The sequence below is a fragment of the Puma concolor genome, chromosome C1 (assembly GCF_028749965.1).
Source record: "Puma concolor isolate L17-30 chromosome C1, mPumCon1.1.hap2, whole genome shotgun sequence".
In the NCBI taxonomy this organism is placed as follows: Eukaryota; Metazoa; Chordata; class Mammalia; order Carnivora; family Felidae; genus Puma; species Puma concolor.
Window position 1 is genome coordinate 188,733,353 of NC_141674.1, and position 20,123 is coordinate 188,753,475.

The 20,123-nt window shown below is 36.2% G+C and overlaps 1 protein-coding gene across 1 annotated transcript in view; it reads right to left on the reverse strand.

The window, feature by feature from the left end:
• TRAK2 (trafficking kinesin protein 2) overlaps nucleotides 1-20,123 on the reverse strand; it is a 42,999-nt gene extending 22,876 nt beyond the window's left edge. The window contains exons 1-5 of the mRNA XM_086719264.1: nucleotides 19,988-20,123; nucleotides 16,094-16,383; nucleotides 11,182-11,376; nucleotides 2,434-2,510; nucleotides 582-698 (exon numbers count right to left, since the gene is read on the reverse strand). Coding sequence (XP_086575390.1) covers nucleotides 582-698; nucleotides 2,434-2,510; nucleotides 11,182-11,376; nucleotides 16,094-16,184 — 480 coding nt within the window. The 5' untranslated portion in view covers nucleotides 16,185-16,383; nucleotides 19,988-20,123. The remainder of the gene's footprint in view (nucleotides 1-581; nucleotides 699-2,433; nucleotides 2,511-11,181; nucleotides 11,377-16,093; nucleotides 16,384-19,987) is intronic.

Consider the following 20,123-nt stretch of genomic DNA (forward strand, 5'->3'; position numbering starts at 1 on the left):
ATTTCTAACACAAAGGCTCAAATGTTATTAAACTTAATGGCATTTATAAAATATTAATGAAACCAGATAGTAACAAATTAAAGGAAATTTGAAAAGTAACCATTCAAGTTAATAATAAATTGGTTCTCACTAAAAAATATTTACTGCATGAAATAAATATATTTTCAAAATTTCCTTTTCTTCTTCTTTGGGTTTCTGAATAAAGATGCTTCATTTGGGTATCTATTATTTAGGGTTATTTTTTCAAAATAAATTTAAGATAAGATCACACAGAAAGTCTACACAAAGGGAGGAGGAAAAGTGTTAGAATCTTAGCAGGGTGACACATGTATGATAGGTACTGAACACAGTACCTACCATATTTTTTTTATACTGACTAAGGTAGAGTCACTTGAACACTTCTCTGTACAATAACATTTAATTTCTCTACTGGTTAGTTCAATGGCTGACAACAAAGTTAACATGTACTGGTGTTATTTATCTACCTATTGTTATCACTTCAGGGGCACCCAGAAAAATAAACTTTTCTATTGTCCAGTAACTAATTATTTCATGCTATAAATACTTGATCAAAGACTTACTTGATCAAAGGCTTGTCCCAGTTGCTCCTCCAGAGCTTCATTCTGCTCAGACAAGACATGGTTCCGTTTTAAGAGAGCCTGTCCAATTCGGGCAGCTAGTTCCAGATCACGATCCCTCTGTTAAAATACCAAATATATCTTTTGAGTACAAAAAAAAATTTAAATGGCAGTTTAGAAATTCTGCAATTTTGTTCACTCACAAGGAATGTCCCAGAAAGCATCAAGATTCATTTTAATGCCCAGATACCACAAATAAACACAGGGCTTGACACACATATAGTGTTTAATACACACTGGTCAAATGGATGACGGCCATAGTAATAAATGCAAGAGGGCATTTTTCTTCTTGATATCAAGTGAGATTTATTTTATTTTTTAGAGAGAGCAAGCAGGGGAGAGGGGAAGAGGGAGAGAGAGAATCCCAAGCAGATTCCACACCCAGTAGGGAGCCCAATGTGGGGTTTGATCCCACGACCCTGGGATCATGACCTGAACTGAAATCAAGAGTCAGATACTCAAATGACTGAACCCCCCAGGCACCCCTAAATCAAGTGAGATTTACTGATCACCCTATTAATTACTCAAGAAACCCAACCTTTAAATTTATGATTTTGGGGAATTAAAAAATCAATACAGTCTTTAGAAAATGAGGATAGGGCCTGGCACACAGTGAAAGCCCAACAAATATTTGTTGAGCATTTGTCTATTAAACATGGTAATGATACAGCACATATGTTGAAAAAAGTTCCAATTATGGGAAAGCTTCTATGCATTCAGAGCCAGAGGCTTAGAGGAAAGCATAATCAAGAGCCCTACTGTCAACTGTTGCAAGAATGATAATGTGAGATAAAAGAGGGGATAGCAGACTAGAAATTTTGAGGTTACAGGTTCTGCTGAAACATAAAGAAGGGAGTATAAAGAAGTTGGTGGTAATGATGCAGGGAGGCCTATAGAATAGCCAAGCAAACCAAGAGTTACTTGTCCTAAGCAGATGGTGATACTTAGCAAGGGTGTAGGAATCCCATCTATGCGTTGGTGGTGAGGACTGTATCCTGTAGGATGAAAACTGTCAATATACACTAGCTACCTTATATATGAGCATGGGTTCCACTTACATTAATCACTGTATACAGATAGAATTAAGCCTCTATTCTTTTGCTCTATAATACATGAAAAGAGGTAGATGAATTATCTCCAAATTTTCAAGGCCCAATGTATCTCATTTTCAATATAGGCTAAATGGCATACACCAAATCATTCTAGGGAGCTGGGGGGGAGAGGGGAGAAGGGTACTTTAAAGAGAAAGACAGTTTCAAGACCAACTGAAGTTGCAGTATAAGGAGATACCTCTAAGAACGCCATTTGGAAGAGATACACTATATATTAAAAATGTCACGGACAAAGTGAGCTCAAATAATAGTCCAAACTGAAAGTAAAAAAGGGAAGATGATGCAAACTGCTGGTATTGATTTGCAATGGAGCTGCTTCTTGAATGGGCTGCTCTGCTCCAGGGTAACAGCAGGAATTTATTAAAATAACAAAAAACAAAAAACAAACAAAAAAACCAAAACACCATCAACTTTTTTTTTTTTTTGATAGCTTTTCTAGAATAAGAAAGCCAGCATCATTATAATAGCAACAACAAAAATTAAACCCTCTGCAACGTCATAACAATAAACTTTAGGAACCATTCTACTTTGGAATGCCAGCTGTTCCATCTGTAACAACCTTATACAAAACAACCCAGAACAAAGACATCCTCCTTTTTCATTTGATGTGCAAACTTGATAGATGTTAAATGATCTTCAAGTTTTAGCTTTTTGTACTGGAGAAAGAAAAGATATATTCTTACCTCTGCCAGGAGGTGTGTAACCATGTCGATGTCATTGTAAGTTTTGGTCATCTGCTCCACCCTGTCTGTGCCTAGAACTGAGACAGTTTAAAACAACTGTTTATAGGATTTAGAAACAACAGAGAATTTTAAATATTCATAATAGTTGAAAGATCACAACAACCACCACCACCACTCCAGGCTTTTACAAAAGTGCCATTCAGGAGATTAAAAATATATGTGAAAATAGAAAATAGACACTCAGAAAACAGACCAATTATTACAAACAAAATATATATCATACAATGAATTAAAAAAGTATCAAATGATCATCAGGCAACCACTTCCTATCTCTTCCTCCCTCAATAAGATTAGAACTTTGGTCCACTCACATTAGGGACTGTGGCCCTGAAGAATGGATTAAATCACCAATTATTTTATACCCTAATCTAAATTAAAGTTCCTGAGGGGTGACTTACTTAGTGAGGGGTTATGCTATTACAAATGAATTTAATTAGAATTCTGATGTGATTATCTTCAATATCTATGATCATCTATCATGTGAGCTAAAATCAATAAACAAGGAATAGGACTTGTAGGACTTTTTATAGTTCTGTTATGAGGCATAATCCTTTTTAGTTTAATTAATGATAATCTCTATCATATCTAGGCCTTTGCTATAAGATAAACTGTATAATACACTATTACTTGCATAATTTAAGTCCAGTAATTCTGCATTAAATTCAGGAACTGTCGATACATTGCATATTATAGCTCCAAAGAGAATGACAAATATGACCCCAATGATTCCACAGTCACAATAAGCAATACCTTTAAAAAACCCATTTTTTTAAATGTATATTTTATTGTTGAGAGAGAGCACAAGCAGGAGAGGGGCAAAGAGAAAGGGAGACACAGAATCTGGAGCAGGCTTCAGGCTCTGAGCTGTCAGCACAGAGCCCAATGCGAGGCTCGAACCCACAAACTGTGAGATCGTGACCTGAGCCGAAGTCGGATGGTTAACTGAGCCACCCAGGCACCCCAATAAGCGATACTTTTTTAAGCTAATGATGCTTAATAATAATAAAAAGAGATCTTATAATAAAAGAGAGATCTTTTCATTCTGGAGTGCATTACATGAAACAGATCTGTGTTTGATTTAGACTGATTTTACAATTAGTTTGCCTTGAAGTGTGAAAAAATAAGAGGCTTTAAAGAAGTGCTGAATTTATGGATTTGAGTGAACTTGAATAAGTCACTTAACCCTTCCAAAATTCATATTCTGTATTTATAATATAGAGGTAATAACACTCATCTCACAAGGTCACTAGGAGAATGAAATACGATAATGTAATGAGCAGTATTAAAATACTATTAAGTGTTATACTACTGTTTACAGTTACTACTTTTTTTTTTTTCAACGTTTTTTATTTATTTTTGGGACACAGAGAGACAGAGCATGAACGGGGGAGGGGCAGAGAGAGAGGGAGACACAGAATCGGAAACAGGCTCCAGGCTCCGAGCCATCAGCCCAGAGCTCGACGCGGGGCTCGAACTCACGGACCGCGAGATCGTGACCTGGCTGAAGTCGGACGCTTAACCGACTGCGCCACCGAGGCGCCCCTACAGTTACTACTCTTAAACACATCTGGTATGTGTGAAATAGCCTTGATTTAAAATTTTCTGTAAATAATGCACTGTATTGGCAGCAGATACTATGATATAAGTCACTTGTAGTTCCTTAGTCCCATCTTAACCTTGAGGTTGCCCAAAAGACACCATTAGACATGTTTTACTTTTATTTTAGCTTTTTATTTTTCTTCCTGGCAAAACTGCTTAAAATGAATCTGAGAACTACCTAGAGCTTAATTATTAATGACAGTTTTATTCTTAGGTAAAAGTAAAACAAAGTGCTAGATTGATAGTGATATGAGATAGAAAACTAAAAAGATCTGGATAGAAACATTTTCACCCCACAAGGATTTATATTTACAAGTAGAAAAACTGGCTCTGTAATTTAACCACTGGGATACGGGAACAGGCCCACAGAATCTTCATAATTTACTTATAGTGTGAGGTCTCCTCTACTCCTATTACTCCTCAATAATAAGCTAAGGGAAAAAAATCAAACCATATCTATGCTCTAAATTATTAGCAGAAAACTAGCCAATGATTGCAAACCCAAATGTAATCCAGGGTGATAGGTCTATCTCTAGACTCTAATTTAATTGATTTAGAGGAGCCCCACAGCACACACAGTAAGTAAAAGATGCCCAGGTGTTCTGATGTGGAGTTAGCAATAAAAACTACCAATTCAGGAGTAACACTCCAAGCAAGAACTAGGAATCCTAGAGACTCAGTTAAAAAAGTTTTTATAAAACTAATTTAAACAATATATGACATAGTTTATGTTATATGATTGACCAGAGTTGAAGATAAAGTGGTAATTTTATTCTGAAGTAAAACCAGTAAGTTAAGGATGTAATAAAGAGCTATGAGCTACAAGTCACACATGAAGAAACAGGAAAACAAAGGACACAGTAATACAGAAAAGAAATGTATAGAATAAAACATATTTTACTGAGGAGAAACTAATAATAGTGAGGATAATAATGGGGTGATAACAACTCCCATCTCACAAGGTCATAAGAAAAAAATTGGGTCTGCTCATTCTCAGTAATGGGCTCTGCACCATGCTGCTGTTTCTACCACAGTCCTACCAAGATCAGAAGGCCTTTATCTGATGAAATACTGAGTATCCATCTGTGAATGCAAGTTACAAAACAACACAGATCCCAATTTTGTTTTTAAATCGTGAGCATTATCTTATACACATTGATATAGAAGACAGGCTGGAAGGATACACATTAGTGGTTATCTCTGGGTAGGGATTATGGTTGATCTCTTGTTTTCTTTCTTTTGCTAATTTTCCAAGAAGATAAATGTTATCTTTGCAATAAAAAAATAGCAGCTCTTATTCAGAGGTTTCAAAAAGCAAAAATGAATTTTCAAATGCCTAAATATTTATTATGGCGATGAAGTTAGATAATGCAACCAGGATTCTACATTTTTGTTTTATTTTTATTTTTTTGGATTTTTAAAAAGTTTTTATTTATTTATTTTTGAGAGAGAGAGAGAGTGAGCACTCAAGCAGGGGAGGGGCAGAAACAGAGGGAGACAGAGGATCCGAAGTGGGCTCTGCACCACTGCACAGACAGCAGAGAGCCAGATGCGGGGCTCAAACTCACGAACCATGAGATCATGACGTGAACCAAAGGCAGACGCTTAGCTGACTGAGCCACCCAGGTGCCCCGCCAATTTTTGTTTTATGTGAAACAGTCTATATACACTACCGAGCCCCAAAGGCTGGGGGCCACCTCAATTACACAGAGCAGCTCAACTGATGTCAGTCACAAAGCACACAGAAACACAATGAATTCCTCTCTGCGGCCTTATCAGTTTTGTCTTGTCTTCTTTAACACAGTACTCCTGGTAGCTATGCCACTTGGGAAGATTCCAAAAGTAGGGCAAAGCTCTTAAGTTTACTCTTGGCATTTAGGCAATGCAACGAAATGTTTCCAAAGTGATAGACTAAATCTTCACTGCAATTCTTCGACTGAAAATGCAGAGCCAAGATGACTGATTTTATTATAATCAATCCTATTAAATCTTATTTTCCCTTCAGTTCTCAGCTGTTAAAATAAAAATGTTATGTGGTAAAAAATTAGCAATGTTCCTTTTTTCCAGACATGAAATTCCTAACTCTCTAAAAAAAAAATTATACATTAGTGGGGATGATAAACATTTTTACTGAACAGTCTTGCAACTTGGTTTTATAAAAGTTAATTAACATTCAACATTTTTGGTATAATATTTGGAGAATTTAACATTCCTGAAAAAAATACTGGAGGGGGAATATACATAAGTCCTTTACCAATCCTTACTTTAAGTTCTAATTCTGCATAATTTCACATCAACCACCCAATCTCACGTTTTTCAGGATGAGAAGGGCCAATGTTAATCTATTTCGATATCTCTGTAATTTATATGAGATGGTGCTTGATATTTCTGTCAATGTTCCTTTTCAAGGTCTAAAGTTTTTACCACAATTACTGAAATTCAAAAAGACTCCTAGGGGTCCCTTGGTGGCTCAGTCAGTTGAGCATCCAACTCTTGATTTCGGCTCAGGTCATGATCCGAGTGTTGTGGGACTGAGCCCTGCATTAGGCTCCGTGCTGAACGTAGAGCCTGCTTGGGATTCTCTCTCTCTGTCCCTCTGCCCCTTTCCTCTGTTCATGTTCTCTCTCTCCCATAACTAACGAACTAACTAACTAACTAACTAACTAACTAACTAGACTTCTAATCTCTCCAACCCTCTCACAGCAAAAACTCTAAAACAACAAAAAGCAAAAATGAAATACACACCTCCCACATGGCATAGTAAAAGCTGCAGAGCTCCTGATAAGTACAGACAAGTCTTACAGTTTTAACCCCAAATAAACAACTGCTGCTCTTGGTGTATACTACAGATAATATTTCTGCAATACAAAAAACTGCCTTCAAAAGAACTGAGAACAAAGAGAAGGCATCTGATGATATGTACAACCTACGACAGCCTTTCTCAACAGGGTTCCAGGTGAGAATTAAGCCCTACTGATAATGATTTGAGTGAGACAATTTTCTTAATTCTTCCATGGATAATACTCAATAGATGTCTTGAGGCATATGAGTTAATTATTTTGTGGAACTGGTTGAGAGTAAATATAAATCTGCTAACTTCCATTATCTGACTTATGGTTAATGCTTCCCGAACATTATCAGTTATATTTCATTTCCTGACAGTATAGTCATTTTTTTTTAAGTTCTGTGCTTTATTTTCTTTTAAGTTTTATTTATTTAAGTAATCTCTACAGCCCAAATGGGGCTCGAACTCATGACCCTGAGATCAAGAGTCTCATGCTCCTCCAACTGAGCTAGCTAGACGCCCCAGATTAATAATTTTTGAGGGCAGGCCTTGAGGAAAAGTATAACTTGCCAGCCAGAAGTAATTATTTCTACAACCTTCTTTCTCTACAAAATTGTACAACCTCCCTAATTCCTTAAATCCTCCAATTAACATCACTGTGAAATGGCCACATAGCTTTGGTTGACAATGCTTTATACTGGTGGTTCTCAAATCTGCGTGTGCATCAGCACTACCAGGACTTTTAAAACACAGACTGCCGTGCCCAGTCCTAGAATTTCTGGTTCTGTAGATAAGGGTAGGAGCCCAAGAATTTGCATTTCTAACAAGTTCCCAAGTGATGTTGATCCCTTAAATAAAACTTATAAAGCTAATCATTTCCCCCAACCCTTTTTCTTACACATTAGAAAGTGGTACAGGTGATCCCTTATTCCCAAATAAAAAATACTCTGAAAGGCAGATCAGGTTTCTATTTTTAGCCTTAACATGAACAAATGGTACTTTCTGTTATGATGTGCTCTGACTTTACTGCTTGCTCCACAGCTCACTCTGGGTCTCTCTCTCTCTCTTTTTTTTTTTTTTTTTAACATTTTATTTATTTTTGAGACAGGGAGAGACAGAGCATGAACAGGGGAGGGGCAGAGAGAGAGGGAGACACAGAATCTGAAACAGGCTCCGGGCTCTGAGCTGTCAGCACAGAGCCTGACGCAGGGCTCGAACTCACAGACCGTGAGATCATGACCTGAGCCGAAGTTGGCCGCTTAACCGACTGAGCCACCCAGGCGCCCCTCTGGGTCTCTCTCTTAATAAAGTTAAGAAAATCCTGAAATGACCTGTTCTGCATGCAAAATATTCTGTATCTTAAACTTTATATATGGCAGAGAGTAGGATGGAATCATTTTTTGGACCCACCCATTGCTCCCAAGTGTTCTATTTTAAAAGTAAACAATCTCTTCCTGGTTTGGTGGGGGCTTCAGAGAACAACCAGTATCCTTTCATCCATGTGAGGTAGGCTCACAACCCCAAATCCTGCCCATGTTTCCCTCTGAATTTATTTTTCTTCTCACAGCTCTTTCAATTTCTTTGTGTTACGGAAGTTTCTCTGCCTGGGCCACCTCTTTTTTATTAGTTGTTAAAATTCATTTTAATGAGTACAAGTATCTACTGGCAAGTGAGGAAAGTATGGATTAGAAGGGGCTGGAGTAGCACCAAGGAGCTAAACCCTAGGATGGCCTGTCAGGGTATATAATAATTATTCAGAGCCATGGATCTTGATATCTTAAAGGGACAGAAAACTGCTAGAAAGGGTCAGAGAATGTTTTATATCTTGCTTTTTAAAACATTGGTCAATTTGCTAAATGAAGTAAATCACTTATCTTTTATATTCATAACATACAAATTCATAATGAAGTTTATTAAATATAAATAAATGGGTTAATGAACTATTAACCCAAAGAACTGATACTTTTTTTTTTTTTTTTTAATTTTTTTTTTTCAACGTTTATTTATTTTTGGGACAGAGAGAGACAGAGCATGAACAGGCGAGGGGCAGAGAGAGAGGGAGACACAGAATCGGAAACAGGCTCCAGGCTCTGAGCCATCAGCCCCAGAGCCCGACGCGGGGCTCGAACTCACGGACCGCGAGATCGTGACCTGGCTGAAGTCGGACGCTTAACCGACTGCGCCACCCAGGCGCCCCAGAACTGATACTTTTAAAATAACAGTGAAATTACAGTACAGAGATAAAGTATTAGTGGACCAATTATAATCATAGCTTATTTGCTTCATGACCTTAAGTATATCATATATAGTCCAATTTTCAAATTGCTGAAGTGAAAATAGTACATTTAGAATAAGGGAATCTGTATCATCCTATTAATCTTGAGTTTTAAACTGCTCCCTTGAATACTATGGTTTGCTTTGTATAAAGTCCTGAAAACCCAAGTATTTTATAATTTGATTATCATTTATTTTCCAAAATTTATTTTTATTTAACATTCTCTCTAAAAGTAACTCCGTTAAATCGTGATTTAAGACAGCTTTCTAGCTACAGTTCCATCCTCTTGTGGCGTATATGACAAAGAAAAAGTAAACAAAGGGGCACTTTCTGTGCCACTTTATCAAAATAGTGACAAAAACTAAATTTATCCTGATGAAATTCCAGTTTGAAATTTTCTCACAAATCTAAAAATGTATGGAACAAAGAGAAATGGAAATAAAAAATAAGTACTTTTCAGAAATTCGCAAACAACTTCTCAAACTTGAAAGTTAAGAAAACCTTAAGAACTTTAATAGTCAGCTACTTATAAGAATTGTTGAGGAAGAAATAGTTTTGAGTTTCTTGATATTCCATTTCAAGTTTAAACAATGTTTTTTGTTTTTGTTTGTTTTTTTTTTTTAATTTTTTTTCAACGTTTTTATTTTTAGTTTTGGGACAGAGAGAGACAGAGCATGAACGGGGGAGGGGCAGAGAGAGAGGGAGACACAGAATCGGAAACAGGCTCCAGGCTCTGAGCCATCAGCCCAGAGCCCGACGCGGGGCTCGAACTCACGGACTGCGAGATCGTGACCCGGCCGAAGTCGGACGCTTAACCGACTGTGCCACCCAGGCGCCCCTCAAGTTTAAACAATGTTTATAATTTTTTTCCTGAGTAGTACGTAACCTGGTTCTAGGAAAACTACTAAAAGCAAGTTAATGATTACTATAAAAATGATTACTAAAAAAATTATTATGAAAATGAGCATTTCACAACAATCATTAAAAACACTGGGGGCGCCTGGGTGGCGCAGTCGGTTAAGCGTCCGACTTCGGCCAGGTCACGATCTCGCAGTCCGTGAGTTCGAGCCCCGCGTCAGGCTCTGGGCTGATGGCTCGGAGCCTGGAGCCTGTTTCCGATTCTGTGTCTCCCTCTCTCTCTGCCCCTCCCCCATTCATGCTCTGTCTCTCTCTGTCCCAAAAATAAATAAAAACGTTGAAAAAATTTAAAAAACAAAACAAAACAAAACAAAACAAAACACTGAAGCACTCACTGGGAAAATGTGTAGGAACTGATGCAATGTCATATGTAACTCAAATGAAAACAATTTTATCAATTTATCAATTTATATCAATATATCAATTATATCAATGTTGAACTTATAGACTTTTCTTATATATCCTAACAGCTACTATGCACATATTTTTATAGTGAATGAATAAAAAAAAGTCAGCTCAACCTGAAAGCAGATGTTTGGAATGAAGTCAAAAGCAAAAAGGTCTCCATACTTTAATTATTAAAACTACTTATGTATCCAAAAACTATGCTTCTTAATGACTAACACAGTTTCTACGACTGTGTTTACCAGGAAATATAAAGTCAAAAAGCTGATGGCTCAGTATATCAAACTACTGATATAATAAATGCTTTGAGATATAAAGGAATTTTAAAATTTTAAATTAAAATTTCAACTACTTTTTTTTAAGTTCCTTTTTCTACTCAGTCTGAGAACAGTATCAAATAAAAGAACGAAGAAATGGAAATATCTGAGTATGCTTGCAACCACAGACACTCAGAGTTGTAAAGAATGACAAACCTTCTACATTCAGACATAACACAGAATCATCTCTCTGTGTTGTTAAATCAGTTTGAGTTCAAGTAGGTACACAATGAACAATGGCTAGGAATGCTCTTAAATGCTTTTTAAATGCTTTTAAATGACTTTTTAAATGCTTTTAAATGACTTTTAAAACTTCTTAAAAGTCAACACCAAGATACTTATCATCTTTATTTCAATGGACAAAGTCTAAAAGGCTAAAAAATACTCACTCATATAATGGAAAGTCTCTTCAGCAAGGACTGGAGAGAGGGCATCAGATGCATGCTGCTGCTGGTGTGGGGACCGAGTCCAGTCTTCATTTTCATATAGAAATAGAGAGTCCACTCTTAGCTTATACTGGGGTAGCTGTTCTTCTAGCAGACTTACCAGCTCAACTTCAGGGAGATCCTCATTGGAGCAGACATCTAAAGAGGAGATTCCATGTAAATGAATCCAAAATATTCCAATTTACTAGTTACAGAGAAAATATCAGTGAAATTAGTTTCTAAAAGTAGGATAACCACAGAAACACTAGTTGGGATAATTTCTCCAATGATTTTTACTAATATATGCTGGTACTATATAGTTGGTCATTCTCTAGCTTTTTTTAATATGAAAACTTCTATAGCAAAAATAATACCATGAATTTTAATTATAGTCTATTTAAAAATATACTGCCTGGGTTGCTGGAGGGGAGCTGTGTAGGGGGATGGGCATCAGTGAGGGTACTTGTAATGAGCACTGAGTGTTACATGTAAGTGATGAATCACTGGGTTCTACTCCTGAAACCTCTACTACATTGTATGTTAACTAACTTAAATTTATATAGATCAATTAAAAAAAAAAAAAACCAGACAGTTCAAGAAAGATACATATATATATTGCTTGGTGAATATAACTATGTTTTTAAAATTTTAAATGAGTTTGGACACATTTCATATTTCCTCCTTATCAGTCTATTTAGTGTTGCTTAAAAGAGATCTGACCTCAAATAAATTATATACTTGGGAGAAAAAGGCAACACAAAACAACCACCAGAAAATAGCTAGTTCAAAAGGAATAAAATGACATGTTCTTTAATAAGAGAATTTAAACTCTGTGGGAGTATTCTTTAAACTTTAGAAAAATTATATTTCAGTATATTCTCACAGCAGTTAGACATAAAAAATAAACATTTATTGGCTAAATGTTAACCAGTAATATTAACATTTCAGCAGTGTTCTAGCACTAGTACTGGAATAAGTACTTTATCATTTTTATTTTAAAGATGTACTACATTTGAAGTCCTGAATACCTTTCACATCACTACTCTCTCACCCACACACCTCTAGCTACTTCCTGCATATACATCTCTGAACACACTTGGCTTCTCTGCCTCTATTCTGTGTTTGCTCCTGGCTTCCTGTTCCAAATACGGCCCATCATTTAACACTTGCCAAATTTAGCAGTTTACCAAAAAAGTAAACTTATCCCTTTTAACATGCTTAAAATAGAGAAACACAGGATGTCATATCAACCCTCACACTTTATAAAGAGATCTGATATTTCCTTTGTGGGTAGTATAAAGAAACATATTCTAACTCTGGCAAAAAACAACAAAGTTCATTTTAAGAAAACATCTTAAAAGAGTAAATTTCTACAACTTGACCTTAACAATAACAGTTTAATAAATCAAATATGAGGAAGTTAACAATACCACATACCCCATCACATACCCCTCTTTACCCAGGACAAGCAGTAACTTCATAATCACAAAGATGAGATATATAATCACATAGATGAGGTACATTTAACTTTAAATATGGTTCTAAAGAAGCTCTCAACCCTTAGCAGATCTCTTTAAAAGCCCTAAAAATACAACCAAATTTTATTACTACAAATTCCATGCGATTATCCAATTTTTTCCTGCCATAAATATATCACATACAGATAGTCAGTGTAATACTCACAGGAAGAGAAGTTGACTATAAATATATGCAGACCTAAAAACAGGCTTGTAGGCAATTCAGGGGTATAATGGAAATGAAGAACAAAATTTATCTTTCATTAATAGAGCCATTATTTCCTAGAAATTGTCTTTTAATATGTACTAATGAAATTCTAATGAATTATTTATGAATTCTAATTATTATTGAATTCTAATGAAAATTTAAGGTTACCAATTCCCTATTTGCAAGAGGTAATTTTAAAAATGAGTACACATGGGTCACCTGGGTGGCTCAGTCAGTTAAGCATCCAACTCGATTTCAGCTCAGGTCAAGATCCCACGGTCATGTGACTGAACCCCACATGGGGCTCCATGCTGAGCATGGAGCTTAAGATTCTCTTTCTCTCTCTGTCCCTCTCCCCTCCCCTCTAAAATAAAATGAGTATACAATCAAGGTTTAGTAGGCTAAATATCCTTGACTAGCTCCCCCTATTTGCTTCTGTGTTTCTAATAATGTGCTATTTACTACTCTCCTGCTTATCCTCTTTTCTTTTTCTGATTATCCAGTCTTTTTTTTTTTTTTTCCCTTAATTCTCAAGTTATTTAACATACAGTGTTAGTCTTGGCTTCAGGAGTAGATTCCAGTGATTCATCACATATAACACCCGAGCTCATCCCAATAAGTGCCCTCCTTAATGCCCATCATCCATTTTCCCTACCCCCATAAACCCTCAGTTTGTTTGCTGTATTTAAGAGTCTCTTAAGGTTTGCCTCCCTCTCAGTTTTTATTTTCTTTCTCCTACCCTTCCCCTATGATCATCTGTTAAGTTTCTCAAATTCCACATATGAGTGAAATCATGTGATATCTTTCTCTGATTATCCAGTCTTAACAATTCCCTTGCTAACATTTATCTTTCAAATGTCCCTTCCATATGCCCAATTCTTTGTAGCCACATTGTGTCCATTTAATATCAAGGACTCCTCTTGTTCCTCTTGAAGAGCCTCAAAACTGGTTTGCTCGCATACACTCAAATTTTCATCTACATCTTCATATCTACATTATGTCACTCTCCTACACAAGGCAAAAAGAGGTCAGAATTTCATCTAGCCATTGTAGAAAACCCTTATGAACAGGTGGGATAATCAGTAAAGATCTTAGGCCATACCTACTGGTAGTAGGATTAAATTAATGCTAGAACAAAGCATATTACAGTATGATCTAAAGTGTGATCTAGAGACCCACATAACAAAGATTAAAAACAAGCCTCAACAAACCACAAGAGACTCTTAAATACAGAGAACAAATTAAGGGTGGATGGGGGGGTGGGGGAGAGGGAAAATGGGTGATGGGCATGGTGGAGAGCACTTGTTGGGATGAGCACTGGGTGTTGTATGTAAGTGATTTGACAATAAATTATATTCATAAAAAAAAAAAAAAAAAAAGGCCAGGTCTCAAAAGGATCAACTTTATCAGCATGTAACTTTTTTTTTTTTTTTCAACGTTTATTTATTTTTGGGACAGAGAGAGACAGAGCATGAACGGGGGAGGGGCAGAGAGAGAGGGAGACACAGAATCGGAAACAGGCTCCAGGCTCTGAGCCATCAGCCCAGAGCCCGACGTGGGGCTCGAACTCACGGACCGCGAGATCGTGACCTGGCTGAAGTCGGACGCTTAACCGACTGCGCCACCCAGGCGCCCCTATCAGCATGTAACTTTAAGGACACGCCAGAACAAATTTTAACACTCTTCCAAGGAAGACAACAAAATCTAAACATCTAACAATGTAACATTCAAAATATTCAGTATTTGGTCAAAAATTACTAGATATGCAAAGAATAAGCAAACTGTAATCCATTACCAGTTGGAAAATGAATCAATAGAAATAGGCTCAGTAATGACAAAGATGATGAAAATAGTAAACAACAATTTAAAAACAGCAATTATTAATATGCTCAAAGATTTAAATTTTTTTTTAAGGTTTATTCATTTTTCAGAGACAGAGCATGAGCTGGGGAGGGGCAGAGAGAGAGGGAGACACAGAATCCGAAACAGGCTCCAGGCTCTGGCTGTCAGCACAGAGCCTGATGCGGGGCCTGAACTCACGGACGGAGAGATCATGAGCTGAGCTGAAGTCAGACGCTCAACCAACTGAGCCACCCAGGCGCCCCTAATATGCTCAAAGATTTAAAAGGAAAACATAAACCTGATGAAAAGAAACAGAACTTATATTGATCTTTATAAAACCCGAGTAGAACTAGAGTACAATGTCTAAATTGAAAAACTCACTGGGTAACATTAACAGATTAGACATTCCCCAAATGAAAAGAACTGAGGTAGACTTGAAGGCATAGTAATGGAAACAATCGAAAATGAAGCATTAAGAAAAAAAAAAAAAACTGGGGGGAAAATGAACAGATCATCAGTGATTTGTGTTACAGTATCAAGCAGTCTAACATACATGCAATTGGAGTTACAGAAGAGGGGAGATATCACAATAAAACTGAATAAAAATTTGAAAAAAACTGGGTTTGGATGGACTTCAGAATTTTTTGGAGTTTTAGAAAGGTAGTGCTAAGCATCTACTATACGATATATAACATCACCAACTGGTTTTGTAGCAGCACCCCATATTTAAATACATTAATACACATTCAGCAAGCAAATATTCACGCTAAGTGAGATAAATCTAGAAACAGCTACACAAGTCAAGCTTTGTGGACCAATGAATTTAAGAACCAAAGTCTAGAAAAAACTTTGAGTATTCAGAGTTGTTTTGATTTGGTCTTACAGATAAGGGCTTATGGGCCCATACCCATGTTTGAATAACCTTTATGTCCTGAGAGCTTCTTAAGTGCCTAAATGTTGTCACATGCTTGCAAGGTATATAAATGCAAGCAACTCTTTCCTTGTAGGGATAGGAAGATATGAATAGAAAGGCAAGATGGGAAGAGAGTAAGTATGATGCAGTTCCTTCTGACCAGGGCTCACATGGTACAGAAGAATCCAACATAGATGACACAGAAGACACAAGGCAGATTTTGATAATTCAGTAAGGGCCTAGGAGAAGGAAATATTAATTCAGTGGATCTCTCAGGAGATCAGGCTGGAAAGCGAAGCCAGGGTTTCATCATGGTAGATCTTATATACTAGACTGAGGCATCTGCATTTTATCCTGTAAGGAATAGCACTTCAATATTTATTAAACTGGACTCACCAGTGATACTCTCTGAGTCTCTGTGATTGCTATTCATGAGGTTTTCTTCACCTGTTGGTGATGTAAAAATGGCATTCTGTGATTGACTCATGCAGGATCCTTTCTTGCTTTGGTTGATAAGGACAGCTTTGGTGTGTATCAGAGTAAAGGAAATCCATCAAGCCATTCAATAATGAAATGGATCTGGTCGTATAGATATTTTCTCTTAAACAGATTTTTTCTGATGAGTCAAATGACATCTGTAGCAATGAGTGCTCTCATGTGATTATCATACTCTGGCAAGTCATGACCTAAAACAGAACACATCAAATGACTTTAGAATTCAGCATGCTCTTTAATAACAGTTCAATTACCTGGAATCTCTGTCATTAAAAATGTTTTCCTAGTGATACATACAACATGGATAAATGTCAAACTAATTATGCCAGATGAAAGTCAGACAAAAACAAAATATATTGTTTATGATTCCATTAACATAAAATTCTAAAAATGTGAGCCTATCTATAGCAACAGAAAACAGATCAGTGGCTGCCTGGGGTTGGGGGACAGATTTCCAAGGGCAGGAGAAAAGCTTTGGGGATGATGAATACGTTCATTGTGATATTTGGTGTTGGTTTCACAATTATATATACATGCCAAAAGTTATCAAATTATTCACCTGAAATATGTGCAATCTAATAATAAATTATAATAACGTTTAAAAAATTTAATGATACTCAACTGTTTAAAATAAAATACTACTACTACTACTACTAATAGCAATTATAATTATTTTTGTGAAGTCTATAGCACATGTAGAAGTAAAATGTATTATAGTATTACAGGCCAGGAGGAGAAAAATGAAAATATACTGTTATAAGGCTTTTATATTGTATGTGAAATGGTAAAACATTATTGAAGGTAATCTGTGATAAGTTAAAGCTATATACTATAAACCTGAAAGTAACCAATAAAATAACTCAAGAATTACAGATAATAAACCAACAAAAGAGATGAAGTAGAATAATATAAAATAGTTTCTCAACTCTGGCACTACTGGTATCTGGGGATAATGCTTTGTCATGTGCATTGCAGGATGTTTAGCAGTATGCCAGCAGAATTTTCTCCCCAGACCTTCTCTCAGTTGTAACAACCAAAAATGTCTGCAAACATTGCCAAATGTCCCCTGGTAGGCAAAAACACTCCCAGTTGAGAACCAGTAATATAAAATATGCTCAACCTCACTATAACTAAAATAAATAAAAATGTAAACATTTTTCACCCATTAGATAAGCAAACATTGTTTTATTATATTCATTGTTGGAGAGGGCATGGAAAAAGCAGCACTCATACTGTTGATAAAAGTGCAAACTGGTACAAACTTTTAGAAAGGCTATTTGGCAATGTATACCAAACTTTTAAGTGCACATACACTACAATTCAACAATTCTACCACTATGAATTTATAATGTGGTTATATTCACAAAGTGTGTCAAGACGTAGGCACAAGAATGCACATGTGGTTATTTTTTTAAAAGCATATGCACACAAATGGAAAGAAAATATCCATAAAGAAATGGTTAAGGGGCACCTGGGTGGCTCAGTAAGTTAAGCATCCAAGTCTTGATTTTGGCTCAGGTCATGATCTCACGGTTTGTGAGTTCGAGCCCCACATTGAGCTCTGCACTGACAGCTCAGATCTGGCCTGCTTGAGATTCTCTCTCTCCTTCTGCCCCTCCCTGCTCTCTCTCTGTCTCTCTCAAAAATAAATAAATAAATAAATAAATAAATAAATAAATAAATATTAAAAAAAATTTTTTAAGTCCAATAAAAAAGAAGTGGTTTAATAAAGATACATACCAAGGAATGCAATGCATTAAACATATGTGTGTACTTGAAAAAAACAACTGTTATCAGTTAGGGAAACTATTTAATACTGATTATAAGCCTAGCTTTATATCAAAAGACTGTCTCTACTAAATAGTCTCTACTTAGCAACTTGCAGCTTCTATTTATGGCTAATTCATTCTCATGCATACTATTTACAGGCACTGTAAACAAGAGTCACAATAGGAACAAAATAAAGGCATTAAAAGAAACTGAAAAATGGTCACTGAGGTAGATACAGAAGCGTTCTCAGTAAATGCTAGGCAAAAGAGTTTCAATGATGAAATAGGCAACAGAATTAAACATTACAGAAAAGGCAAAGGGGAAATTTGGTTTAAAAAGAGGGTGCTGAGACCATAGAATCAATGTTAACCTTCTAGAAACCAGTTCAGCCACAAAGTTAGGCCCAGAGCCAGGCTGCAAGGAGTCAGGAAGTGAGGTAGTAAGAATGGAGTTTACTGAGTACAGACCAAGATTTCCAACACCCAGACTTTAAGGTTTACATGGACCAGTAAAATTTGGAAAACTTCTGTGATTATTGGCATAGGGTTACCTTTTTTTTGAAAAATACATTGTGTAAGGAAAAAAAGACATAATGGAATAAACAACTCCTTCCCAAAAAAGGAGTTATAATTTTTGTTGACATAATAAAAATTTAATTTTTCTATTTGAATTCAGAAAATTTTAATAAATACAAATTTAAAAATTCTATACTAAAAGGCAACCTACAGAATGGGTGAAGATATTTGCAAAGAACATATCTAATAAAGGATTAGTATCCAAAATATATAAAGAACTTATACAATTCAACACCTAAAATACAAATAATCCAATTAAAAAATGGGCAGAAGACATGAATAGACATTTTTTCAAAGAAGACATACAGATGGCTAACAGACACATGAAAAGATGCTCAACATCACTCATCATCAGGGAAATACAAATCAAAACTACAATGAGATATCACCTCACACTTATCAGAATGGCTAAAATATAAAACACAAAAAACAACACGTGTTGGTGAGGATGTGGAGAAAAATGAACACTTGTGCACCGTTAGTGGGAATGCAAACTGGTGCAGCCAGTATGGAAAACAATATGGATTCTCCTCAAAAAATTAAAATTAGAACTACACTATGATTTAGCAACTACTAGGTATCTACCCAAAGAATACAAAAAGACTAATTCAAATGGATACATGCATCCTGATGTTTACAGCAGCATTAGTTATAATAGCCAAATTACGGTAACAGCCTGTGTCCATCGACTGATGAATGGATAAAGAAGATGCGGTATGTACACACACACACACACACACACACACACACACACACACACACACACACACACTGGAATATTACTCAGCCATAAAAAAGAATGAAATCTTGCCATTTGCAACACGGATGGAACTACAAAGTATTATGCTAAGTGAAATAAGTCAGAGAAAGACAAATACCGTATGGTTTCATTCATATGTGGAATTTAATAAACAAAACAAACGAGCAAAGGAAAAAAGGGAGAGACAAACTAAGAAACAGACTCTTAACTACAGAGAACAACCTGATGGTTACCAGACTGGAGGTGGGTGGGGGGGATGTGTTAAATAGGTAATGGGAGTAAAGAGTGCACTAGTGATGAGCACTGGGTGTTTTATGGAAATGCTGAATCCCTATATTATACACCTGAAACTAATATTACACTGTATGTTAACTGGAATATAAATAAAAACTTAATTCCCACCAACAGTGTAAAAGTGTTTCCTTTTCTCCACATCCTCGCCAACATCCATTGTTTCCAGATTTGTTCATTTTAGCTATTCTGACAGGTGTGAGATGGTACTTCATTGTGGTTTTGATTTGTATTTCCCTGATGATGAGTGATGTTGAGCATCTTTTAATGTGTCTGTTAGCCATCTGGACGTCTTCTTTGGAAAAGTGTCTATTCATGTCTCTGGCCATTTCTTCACTGGATTATTTGTTTTCTGGGTGTTGAGTTTGGATAAGTTCTTTATAGATTTTAGATACTAACCCTTTATCTGATATGTCATTTGCAAATATCCTCTCCCAGTCCACTGGTTGCCTTTTAGTTTTGTTGTTTCCTTCGCTGTGCAGAAGCTTTTTATCTTGATGAGGTCCCAATAGCTCATTTTTTGCTTTTGTTTCCC